General features: G+C 39.7%; 1 protein-coding gene across 1 annotated transcript in view; it reads left to right on the forward strand.

Moving 5' to 3' along the window:
• LPCAT1 (lysophosphatidylcholine acyltransferase 1) overlaps positions 1-8,766 on the forward strand; it is a 65,696-nt gene extending 56,930 nt beyond the window's left edge. Inside the window, exon 14 of the mRNA XM_066184989.1 lies at positions 1,183-8,766. Coding sequence (XP_066041086.1) covers positions 1,183-1,367 — 185 coding nt within the window. The 3' untranslated portion in view covers positions 1,368-8,766. The remainder of the gene's footprint in view (positions 1-1,182) is intronic.
• Positions 8,767-12,642: the final 3,876 nt, after the last annotated feature.

The raw sequence follows: 12,642 nt of genomic DNA on the forward strand, positions 1-12,642 counted from the left end.
GAGTTATGTTTGTTGCCTTCTCCTTGCCTATCCCTTTGCAACAATTCAGAGGCAGGGTTGCCCTACAACTTCAGTGCCCCCATGAGCCATATGGCGTTCCCTTGCTCCCTTGCCCTTTGCAGTATTGAAAAAACATGTCACCTCAGAGTGGCAGAGAGGGAAAGCTACAGTGTTTCCCTTCTTCCATACCAGCCCAGTTGTAGGAGGAACTGGGCTTCACTCCTTTGAAAGGCTTCTTCAGGTGTCATCTGCTCTGCACTCCAGGGAATTCACATCGTCATCTGATCATGAGCTCTTCTGGGATAGCACAGTGAATTTGAGTGGGAGATGTGTGATACACTGTAGGTGACTGAATTACTGAAAACATTCACACCCAGAATTTTCTAGTGTCAGTTTACATTGTAAGAATAGCTTCTTGTTGCTTGGATCCTGTACGGTATCTTGTGTTCAAATCATGTCTGATTAAAGTCATATGGGCAAATTGAGACAGTTTCAGTGTCTGATTTTCAACACAAAATGCTACTTCTTGATGTTAAGGATTCCCCACTCCCCCAAGATTTAATCTGGCTTTTCCTAATATCGTGTTATTATCCAACATTAAAATCAGGGTTTTGTTTGGTTTTTTTTTTCCTGTGTTATAAATTATCTCTTTAGTATTATTCTGTAAAATATTGGGACTTTTAAAATGCTGAAATCAGAAAGCAGCAATGACAGCTGCTGTTAGGCTGAAGCAAACTATGAGTGCAAAGCATTAAAGGCCGTTATTTGCAAAAGAGTTTTAAGAATTTAAGAAATTACTACTCTTGATGTGCAGTGATCCTCAGATGGAGGGCTTCTGTACTCCCCCAGTGAATAGTGAAATGCTATGTCAGGGCATGTGGTGCTCATCATGCATTTTAATGCAAATCTGAGCCTGTTTACCCCTTCATACAGCTAAGCTCTGGCCTGAAGTGTTTTCAGAGGGCTTAGATAACTCTTTGCAGCATCTCAGCTCTGCGGATGTGGTAAACTTATGCTGAGAAGCTAAAACAAGCACTGGGGATTAGCATTATGTTAACTGTTGCTATTTTTCTCCAAAGAAATCATGTGATTATATATATGTGTAAGTATTCAAATTTAGCATCCTTCTGTTTCAAAGAGCTGATTCTGTGCAACAACCTTTTTTTTTTTTTTTTTTTTTAGATGACTTCTACACATTTGCTGTGTTGCACCCACACTTTGCAGAAGACTATCTCTATGCTGATCAGATGGGAGCTGAGAGCGGCTTGGAGACTTCATCTCTTTCTGCTCCTAATGGTATCTGTACTGACTTCAGCCCTGACAACAGTGGAGATAGAAGGAAGCCCTTGCAGAAGAAACTGAATTAACACTACAACTGTTACCTTCCTCTCCTGGTGAGAGGGTTGTATTTTCTTGGGATTTTCATAAGTCGCTCCAATTATACAACAAATACCAGTTTTGTGTGTGAAAGTTCTACCTGAATACCATCCTTTGAATCATATGTGCTATATTTAACAACATGTTCCAGGTCACTTTGGGAAAGGTGTTTTTATTTTTTTGAAAAGGTCTTTGAAAGGCAAAAATGTGAATGTGCTTCATTATTAATGTTCATATTTAAAAGGAAGCGGCACAACTTATTTATATTCCATTGGCTAGTTCCATGTACAAAGTGTCGCACAAACTGTGCATGTATAAAGAAACTGTAGCTACTATGGTGTAAAGTGCACTTTGGTGATTAGTGTTCTCCCTAGTTATGGGGATGTTTATTTGGGGCCAAACTTTGCTGTCCATATCTGAATAGTCAGTTTTGTTGATTTTGGTGGGATTATTCTCTTGAGCAAGGCAAGCATACTTTGGCCCTTTGTTTTGGTTTCAGTGAACAGTTTGGAAACAGTAATACAAAAACTTGCTAAGGATTACTTTTTATTTTTATTGCTGAATGATAAAATTGTTTCTCTTTCCATGGTAGAATGAAAAGAAAAAGCTCCTTATCCCTCACCCCAACACTTTTTTACTGTAATCTTCCGGATGCAATTAAACATGAATTTTTTCCAACCTGACATGCCACATACTGTTTGAAAATACATAACTGAACTGTTTGTGCTTTTCTCTTATAACCAATTCAAATCATGTCCACACAATATTTTATGGGAGATGTTTACAGAGCTGTATTTGATTTAGACTTATCAGGAATCACAGGTTTCTTTTGTAGCAAGCCTGTACAGATAATACAGCATGGAATGCATCATGAAAATTCTGGTCTATCAGTAAAGTTGGAAAAGGTTGCAGTCACTTCAGAGGCCAAGCCAGCAATAAGTTGCAAAACATCCTGAAGAAGTGCTAGTTAAATATCTACAGCAACATTCCATATACTTCATAGAACAAAATTGAAGCTTAGAATAGTTTAGATCTGTAAAAAAACCACCACACTTGTATTAGTAATACTTATGTTTCCTTTTGTAAAGCCAGATGCCTTAACTGCTGCTGGAGGTCTCAGAGGAAAATATAGATTATTACTATAAAACCACAGAGCTTCATTGATTAGGAAATGTGACAAAAGCCTCAAGGAGTAGGAAGGAGGACTCTGTTACAAAATAACAGTGATGGCAACTCTGCTTCCAAACCAAAAAATCTTCTAAGTCGTTTCTGACCAGTTTTTTAGGGGTTTGTGCATGGAAAATTGAGTATCCCATAAAGGAATTTAAAACAAGATTTGAAAGGGAAGAATTTTAGCAAAGCATGTCTGTACCAAATGCTTTTATAACTATTTTTTAAATAGCAGGATGTGTTTTAAAGCTCATTAGGGTATTGGAATCTGTCCTTAAAAATCCCAAACTGTATGTGGCAGGTCTCCAAACTGGAACTGGCTTTAATAAAGAGAGTAGGAGGAAAAACTGTAAGAAAATATGCTTTATGGGGGTGTGTGGAGGTAATAATTAAATTTTTGATTTAGCTAGGTAACAAAAGCCAAGCTCACAGGGCAGCAGCAGACTGGCTGGCAAGATATGAGTTAAAACTGATCATGAAAAATAGGAGAAATTGATTGAAAAAATAAGTCATATGAGAAACTACACTTAAGTAGGAAGAGTCAGCTGCACAGAGGAGGGAGTGAGTATTACTGTGCTGTATCTTGAGGCAGGGATGACACAGAATATGTCAAACTGAGCACTGTCAACTCTTTGCTGCAGAAAAGATGCGTCTTTGCATCTTTTGAGGGAGGGATGCATCAGCATGTGCCCTGTGAGAAGCAGGTTGGTATTTCTGCGTTACCAAGATTTGATAAGGTCTTACCTGAGTTACCTGTTCATACTGGGGCACCTGAGAGAGATGGGGTGTAACTGAATAAAGTCTGGAGGACAGAAAGTACTCAAAAAGAGATCAAAAGTATCCTTTAAGCCAGAGAAGAGGAGATTGAAGGAAGATGCGAACTTGTCTTTAAATATGGAAAAAGTTGCTATAGCAAAAATAGGAACACTCTTCTCCACAAGGATGGTAGATGCTGGCTATTAATTGAAAAGGCAAGTTAAGCTTAGGAAAAGTCTCTTACAGTACACCTTGTTAACCTAAGGCGAAGGGTTATTTCAGGTGGGGTGAACAGCCTGCCTTCCTTCACTAGAGTTTTTGAAAACAGAGAAGACAGCTACAGTAGAGACACTTGATTTTGTTGATCATGCCTCAGGGTTACAGGGAGCTGTCCTGAGGTCTGTTTCCAGTAATGATACAGTATGTGAGAGAAGGCAGGTGTAGTCTGGACATATTGTATCTCTACAGGACTATGGCACCTGGCTCAAGTTGGCTGTCTAAGCTACCTTTTGCTTTGTATGTGAGCTTGGGAATTTGAGAATTTCAGAATGCAGGGAAGGAGAGAGAGAGTTCCCCAACACATGTCTGAACAGAAGAAAGAGGTACGCTTAGAATCCTGTGGACAACTCTGAAGTGAGAGAAGCTCCAAAGCAAGAGATACATTGACCACATCTGTGAAAGAGCAAAGAAAGCTGATTGAAGTTGGCTGAATATGAGTGTGTCTAATTTGCACATATGGTGTAACTTGAGGGTCTGTTTTACAAAAGCCCCTAGGTTCATTGACTTTTTTTTTTTGAGGTGTTTTGTAATTGTGGTGAGTGTAACAACTGTACTTGTGTGCACCCAAGCTGTACAGAGTGCGGTGAAGGGCTCTGCAGCCTCTAGTAGATGGGCCCTTAAACAGGCACCACATGGTGTGGTGAAGAGGCACTGAAAGTCCTGTGCATGAGTGAGCTCAGGCCAGAGCTGCTACTGGAGAAGGTCAGTGACCAACACAAGTTACAAGCAAGTACTCTAGGTGGATTAAAACTCATTTAAAAATTGGTAGATTAAATCATTTTTTAAAAAGGCATAAGACAAAACAACAGATTCTGGAGGGAAATGTGATTCTCCCTCTTTTGAGAAATTGCTAAATGAGATAAAGACATAATAGGAGAAATGACATGCTGAAGGATCAGCCTGCATAGAAATATTGTTAGATCATGCATTGTGTCATGGAAGTTGAGATTAATTAATATAATTCCATTAATTTTAGCATTTGTAGTATATAATATTAGACTGCCTTGTGAGAGAGAAGCCACATTACCACTGGGTGGTGAGCTCAGGCTCTTGAGGGCTGAAGCCTGGAACATATCACATGACCGCAGCAATACTCGTTCCAACTCATCCATCAAACCCCAACTGCAGAAGTGTTTCAAAAGTTCCCCATGAGAAAAAGCCTTTTTAGAGGCATCTGACTGTGGAGCAGCTGGGTGGTGTCAGTCAGCTTTCAGGGATTTGATGCAAAGTCAGACTAGAAGTGAAAACTTCCTTTCCCCTTCACCAAACATTCATTAAAATATTACTGATTTTATAGGCAGATTGTTATATTTTAACAGATAGAATCAATGCCCCCTAAATGTACAAGGAGCCATAGGCTGAAATTACTTTGGTTCTTTGCAACTATTCAGCTTCAATGATCCTTACACAAAACATGCAGGGGTGTGAAGGCATTTGACATTTCTGATGAGCATTTTTGTACTCTTATGTAACAGTGCCATCCCTTGCCAGCAAAGTTCCTGCATCAACCTGAATTTTTACATATTGTATGAGATACCCAGCCAAGGTTGAGTATCTGTTCTCATATGCCTGAACAAGTATTTAAAGTTACTCAGAAAAAAAACAAAATCCAAAATATCTGAAGTTCTGGGGGGTTGGTTTGGTTTTTTGGTTGTTTCATTTATATTTTTTCAAACATAATGAAACCCCACTAAAACCAAACAATTGCTTAATAGGTGCAAAGCATGTTTAAAGCACTGTCTCTAGCACAGTATGGCAAGTGTTATTACAAATTTTTGGGGGAGTCTGTTGCTGTAGCAGGTAAATTTAAAACACTTCATAGGCAATTTGTAAGCCTTATGGAGAAACTAGGCTGTACAATTCGTTTTATATTAATTAATTACACCATATGTTTCAATGCATTTATTGTCACTAGAATGATCTAGGTGTGATAAATAGCAACCAGACGTGCGTGTGTTTGCTAATCCCATTTTCAAAGGATAAATCCTTAGGTCACAGGGGTTGAAAAGGACACGTGTGCAGTAGGGAAGTGATGCAACCTCTTTAGTGACACAACTGCCAGAAGTAAATAGCTAAGTGTCACACAGAGCTCTTATTAATATCCTCATGCAAGCTGAATACCTTTGGTAGCTAATTTAGGCATTGGGGTGGTTGGAGTATTTTTGTGTTCATAAAATGCAGTAAACATTTTCCTGGAAAAGTCATTGTTGCACTTCAACATCTGATAAATTTTTAAAGATATGTGATTTTATTTATTTATCAGTTCCCTGATAAGTTCATCTTTGGTATTCCATTAAATTATTCTTCCTACTTTTATATTACCGTGTGGTATCTATAGCTTCTCATATTAACTGTTTTAGTAACCTTCTGCTCTCTGCTCCTTCAAGAATGGCATTCTCATTAGGGACAAAAAGGACACCAAAAAAAAAAAAAAAAAAAAAAAAAAAAAAAAAAAAAAACCACCTGCCCTGACTTAAAAAAATACGAGTTGCAGAATTCTAGTAGCACATTCTTTAGATCCTGTGATCTCAGAAAAAGAACCTGTAAGCACAGCTTTGCAAATGTTACGGGACTAAACTGGGGTGGAGAGAAAACAAAATTCTGATTGAAGTTCTGACCGACTAAGTTCAGTTTTTCTTTAGGTTGGAGTGTGGGTCATAAGACTTTCTGAAATGTTGCATTTTATTTAATGTGAAGCCTTTGGTTTTTTCTCTAGCACAGCTTTCATGAGTGCTTGAGAAACAGGAAATGACAAATACACTGGCCAAGAGTTCTACATTAGCAAAATTCAAATTTGGCTCCTAAAGCCGTATTGAGGCACAGAAGTTCCCTGTGAACCAGGCACTTCAAATAGTTTGCTACTTTTTAGGTATTTGAACTTTAGCTGATTAGGAAACTTTAAATTATTTAACAAATTATCCTGAATAGACCACTACAAGAAAAAAAAAAAAAAGGAAGAATACAAAATGGAAAGTTAGAGTTATCATCAGTGCCATTGATAATTAGTTACTAATTAATTTAATTATTAATTGATCAATCAGCAAAACTGCAAGATCTGTTTCACATATGAGCAGGAAGGCTGACATGGTCATTCAGGTAATTTTGCTAACCTGACTAGGTAGAATTTAAGCCAGGTGATTTCTTGAAGAAATCAGAGGGTGCAGCATCTTGAAGGTACTGCTACATCCTAGTAATGTCTTGGTCACTGGCAGTGTAGAAAGTGAGATTTCGTCTTCTCACCCTGCTTTTTTTCTTTGAATTATGGAGAAGGATTCAAACCATGACAGGAACCCTGTAAAACCTTACAGGTGAAAACCCTCCAGCACCACCTCAGAGGCACAAAAATGATCATTCTGTGGAAATAGTTATGGTGGTGAACTGGGTATACAGTGCTGGTCACCAACACCTTTGGTCAAACTATGTATAAATGGTAACACTGAGGTTAAACTGCTGAGAGAACACAGCAGCAAACATCCACAGGGCATCCTTTAGCTGTGTTTGGACTTGGGTCTGTGAGTATACTGTGAGTATTTCGTGCATCTCATAGTGGCCAAGTGGAGACAGTTTCTTTCTCTAGGAAAGATTTCGGGTTTCTTTCAAGATAATAATTACTTTGACTTCTTCAAGTGGAAGAGTGATTTGTTTTATAGAAAGCAGCTTCCTTTTCCCCAGATGGTTCGATGTGCTTTATCATATGTAATGTGATTAAACTGAAGTGGGCAATACCAAGAGAGCAGAGGATATAAAAGACTTATAAAATAGAGGGTTTATATTTCTGTGAGATATGCTGAGACATTTCTGCACAGTAGTTGTTGACACTGCCAAGATTGTCTTGCAATTTCCTTATGCAAAATCATTTTACTAGTTGTGTGGTGGCAGTGGCTGTTTATTCCACTTTCCTTGGTAGGGTGGCAGAGCAGAGTACTCCTGTGCAGCCCAACCTTGGGCTATCGATGTATTTGAACCTTGCACTATAGATGTATTTGCAGTTTTCAAATTATCAGTCTCTGGGAACAGAAACAGTAGAATCACCTAAGCACTGATTGCACCTCAGTAAGTTACATAACTTAGCTCTTTGGTGTATTTTTTTATGAGCACAGTTATCACGCTTTACTCTGAGCTGAGTTGCACAGGGCCATATGAACATCAGAGCTTACTTGAGACAGCTTGGTGAACTCAAAAAAGGTGCTGCTCTTGGTAGAGTGTTACATTTCAGTTTTTTCCCTTTGACCAAAAATGTCAGAAGCAAGGGAAAAAAGTCATTACTTCTGTAATACTCTATTTTTATACTATTAATGGAGTGATATTTACGAGTGCCAGTTGTGAGCCAAAGTCAGCTGAAGAAAAATCAGGCTGAGCTTCTGATCCCAAACCAGCAAGTAGAAAATCCCATCCATGCCCAGCATGGGAGCAGAGCTGTCACTCTGCAGCTGGCCTTTTCCCACAGCGAAGAAGGATCTTTTCTGCCTCTTGGGCTGGTGAATTCAGTTTACTGTATCCCTAGTTCTTGCTTGTGCTGTCTGTTCTTCATAGGTTTGTTGCAGCCAGAAGACCCTGCTGCCTTTTAAGCTGAAGTGACATCCATGGACTTTTCTCCCTGAGCTGGGAGCAGCAGGTGAATATTTTGAGTCCTGTTCTGGTAATGCTACCCAAAAAAAAAAACCAAACTAAAAGCTCATGTACTGTTTTAGCTCATGCCTGCCATTAGGTACAGAACTGCTCTTTCTTTTCATACACTTCAACCATTGCAGGTGTGTCCAGGTGACAGCAGGTCTGAAAGAGCTTAAGAGATTCTCCTTGTTCCTGTGAGCAACAAGAAATTAAATTTAGAAGTATTAGAAGTTTACAGTGAAACCCTAAATTGGATTGACTCCTGACTCGCTATATATATATATCACTTTCAGTGTGAGCCTGTTCACTTCCATGTTCCAAATGCAGGATCTATAAATGTGATTGAAAGCAAAGTCTCCTCATGGATACCGAAGAAAGCTGATGCTCAGACACTTTTCATCCTACCATGGTACTGGAAATGAAATTCATCTGACAATAGGTTGTTTCTGAGTCTGTGAATGTATATGGGGGAAACCCAAATACATGTCTTTTATTCACTATCCAGCATGAAAACAATTTTGTATTTTAAATGCTAAAGAAATAAACTTTGAAAGATCTTTTATGGCCTAAGTATATATTTTTTGTCCTATGTTTTCTTTTATAATGAACTTCAAGCAAAGTATTTCTTATATTTCAAAAAGGACATTTAGGTTAGCCAGTGCTGTATTTTCCAGACAACAAAAGCAGTTTTAAAGTAAACATCTAAAAATGAAATTGTATTTTTAAATATGTGAGCTAGAATTCCTTTAAGTTAAACATGTCTCCTTAGCAACTGTATATACTTAGACAAAAAGCAAACCCATTACAGCTGCCTGTCTCTGTAGTTGTTTGTGTTTGGTGATTTGTTTATATTGCTTTTTCAGATTGCTCTAAGGGTATTAAGAGTCCATGTAAACCAGCAATGTTAGAAATAAAAGTCAGAAGTCAATTTCTTTAGAAGTGACAGAATTTGTTTCCTGGAAGAGGACCAAGAGTAAACATCAGCTAACCATGTATTATCTACTATACTACTTAAATGTTGCAGCGTTGTTCTGAAAGTATTTGACATCTGTTCAATGGGACCACTTTCTAAACCTCTTTGTAATTCCCAGCATCTCTCCAGGTGTGTGAGATATTTCTAATTTGATCACAGGTACTAGTTCATCTTTTTTGGAAAAATAAAATTGAGTAATGAACAAGCTGAGAAATAATTCAGAAAAAAAATAATTTTGATCTCTGTTGTTAAATTTGCATTGAGGATATCATTTTTATATTTTGGGGGGAAAAAAAAGATTACTATGGTTTTGAACACACATGAAACTTTAAATGCAAAACCGAAAAAGTTGACACTGAAATGGTCACATTCTGGAATTTTCTTGTACTGCTACTGAATCCAAGTTAGGCACTGCCATGAAAAGGATGCTTTTAGCTGGAAACCTGTGCTGACAGAGCAGGAAGCTGTTTTGTAGGGACTCACTTATGAGGTATCGCGTGGTTGTTCCATCAGTGCTACAGCTTCTGTTGCTGATTTCAAGGCTGCTCAAACAGACCTGGTGTGTTTAAAGAAAAAAAGGGTTTTACTGTAAGAGCCCTTGGATGTGCAGTGTAAATGTGTAACAATATCTAGTGCTACTGGATAATAATCTAAATGCATATTTTCTGCTGTAAAGTTCCCTCATGTGGCTCCAATGATTTGTGTACATAGACTATTACCTTTGCACTGAACTGACTATACTTTATAAAATGAAGAGCAAAAACAAGTATTGTACTAAAGATGACCATACCTTGTGGCTCCAATTGTGGAAATACTTTTGCAGAACAAAAGGTATAGCTTCAGTGTTATAAATTTGATTTTTATATTTTTTATTAACATGCATGGAAGACTAAGGATAATATTTTTTAAAAATGAACTTGGTTTTTGTACATTTTTTCAATGTTTAAAACTATATGATTTAACATTACCTCTGAATGCCAGTGATCAGTAAATTTTTAAAGGAAATACCTCAATTTGAGCATTCTTCTCTTGTTACTTGTCTGATAGGTTAAAATGGACTATAGGGTGTGATTAAGTGAGCATATGATGTAGGTGCTTAAACTGTGCTGTGGAAGGTGTATGATGGTTTACTGAAAGGGACCTAAATGATACACTACAAGTGTTGAGTGCAGTTACACAATCATGGCTCATTCTGCCCAACTGGACATTTTCCTCATGAATGGCTTGTAAATTAAATTTTCAGCGTGAAGCCAAATTAAAAAATGAAACAAAAATATACTTGGTTTCCTCTGGATTTTTTTCTTTCAATTTTTTATTAACAATAAGGGTTTACAATAAGGGAAAGGATACAAACCATAACTGTGAGTAAGACTGAGTCGATATATTTTAGGCATACTTTGTCGATATGTGTTCTCTGTGTCTGTGTGTAGGAAAACAGTGTTTGTTTACCTGACAACTGGGAGAATTAAATACACGGATTTAAAGGGGGAGGAAGAGGTAAAAAAAAACCCAAAAACAACAGTATCCCTCTGTGACAGGGATATTGTCTCCAGTTCTATTTTGTGTGCTTAAAGAAGAACATTGAAAGATCAAAAAATATTCAGAAAAGGCACTCCAGAATTCCATGAGAATAAGTCTGTCTAAATTAGACTGAATTAGCTCTGGCTACATTTTTTAATCCAGGAAACAGAAGGGATCCAGCACTCCAGACACCTATATGCCTAAAAAAAATGATAATGGAGGGTGGAAAAAAGGCATCCTTTGAGATCCAGTGAGTGTAAGCTGAACCATTAATATGAACAGTATCCAGAATAAAAGTGAAACACTGGGGAAGCTCACCAAAGAAATGACAGACATTCAGCATGATATGAAGATTGCAAGGGAAGACTTGTTAGTGTTTTACTTAATGTTGTTCTCCCTGTTATTTCAAGTGATGGAGTTGTTGTGGTTAACCTCAGCTGGCAACTAAGTACCACACATCCACTTGCTCACTCTTACCCCAACCCTGGTGGGAAGAGGAGGAGAACTAGGGAAAAAAAGGAAAAACCTGGGGATTGAGAAAAAAGAGTTTAATAATTGAAATAAAATAAAATAATAATGAAAAAGGTGACAACAAAGAGAGGAATAAAACTCAAGAGACCCGAGTTATGCACAATGTAACGACTTACCACCCTCTGACTGATGGCCAGCCCCTTACTGAGCCTTGATCAGCCCCTCTCAGCAGCTCCCCCCAGTTTATATACCGGGCATGACATTCTGTGGTATGGAATGTCCCTTTGGACAGTTTGGGTCAGCTGTCCCAGCTATGCTACCTCCCAACACCTCCTCACTGGTGGAAGGCAGAAAGTCCTTGGCTTGAGGTACGCACTGCTGAACAACAACCAACTAATCAGTGTGCTACCATTAGTCTCATGCTAGCCGCAAAACACAAGTCTGTACCAGCTAGTGGGAAGAAAACGAACTCAAACCCAGCTGAAACCAGGACAGACCTGGATGCCCTTCACTTACCCAAGTGTCTGTTTCCTCTCATTTGTGTTGCAAAGAAACCCCTGGTTATGCCACTTTGCTGAGCTGCTGGGGCAGTGAGCTGTAACTCGTGCTTGTGCCTCTTCTGCCCGAGTACCTTCTGCCCAGGCCTCTCAGCTGAGGTGTACTTGAGGCAAGAATTCACATCATCAGTTTCTTCTGGTTGACCCACACACATGCAAGGACCACAAGAAATGCTCCTTTTTCAATCCAAGCCAAGAGCCTTCCCAGCTCCCTTGAGGGACAATGGTAGCTCAGGCTATGAGAGCAGAGTGTGACTGATGGTGATAATGGTGATAATGATAAAGATGATGGTATTCACAGAGTCACTCAGAATCCATTTAGTTGGAACCATCGAATCCAACCTATGACATAAGCTAGACCATGGCACAAAGTGCCAGGTCCAGTCTTTTCTTAAACACCTCACAGGGATCCATCATCCAACTCCATCTCCCTGGGCAGCCCATTCCAACATCTAATCACCCTTCCCGTGAGGAAATTCTTCCTGAAGTACTACCTAAACTCCCACGTGCAGCTTAAGACTCTGTCCTCTCATCCTGTTACCTGGGAGAAGAGGCTGACCCGCACGGGGCTACACCCTCCATTCAGAAGTTGTAGAGAGCGTTAAGGTGCCCCCAAGACCCCTCTTCTCCAGGCTGAACACCGCCAGCTCCCTCAGCTGCTCTACATGGAGCTTGTGCTCCCGATCCCTCACCAGCTCCACTGCCCTTCCCTGGACATTCCCCAGCCCCGAGCGCGGCTCCCTCCGGCCTGAGCCCGGAGCGCTCCGGGGGCGGGCCCCACACACAGCGCCCCCTAGCGCCCGCCGCCGCTCTGCAGTGCGAGCCGGGGGCGGGGCCGGGGCAGGAGGGGGCGGTGCCTCCCGTGCCCGCCGGAAGTGACGGAGAGGCTGGTGGGGCGGGGCGGGGTGGGCGGCGCGTTGGGGATGC

The sequence above is a fragment of the Chamaea fasciata genome, unplaced genomic scaffold (assembly GCF_029207755.1).
Source record: "Chamaea fasciata isolate MVZ Bird 193981 ecotype frontalis unplaced genomic scaffold, bChaFas1.0.hap1 SCAF_1, whole genome shotgun sequence".
NCBI lineage: Eukaryota > Metazoa > Chordata > Aves > Passeriformes > Sylviidae > Chamaea > Chamaea fasciata.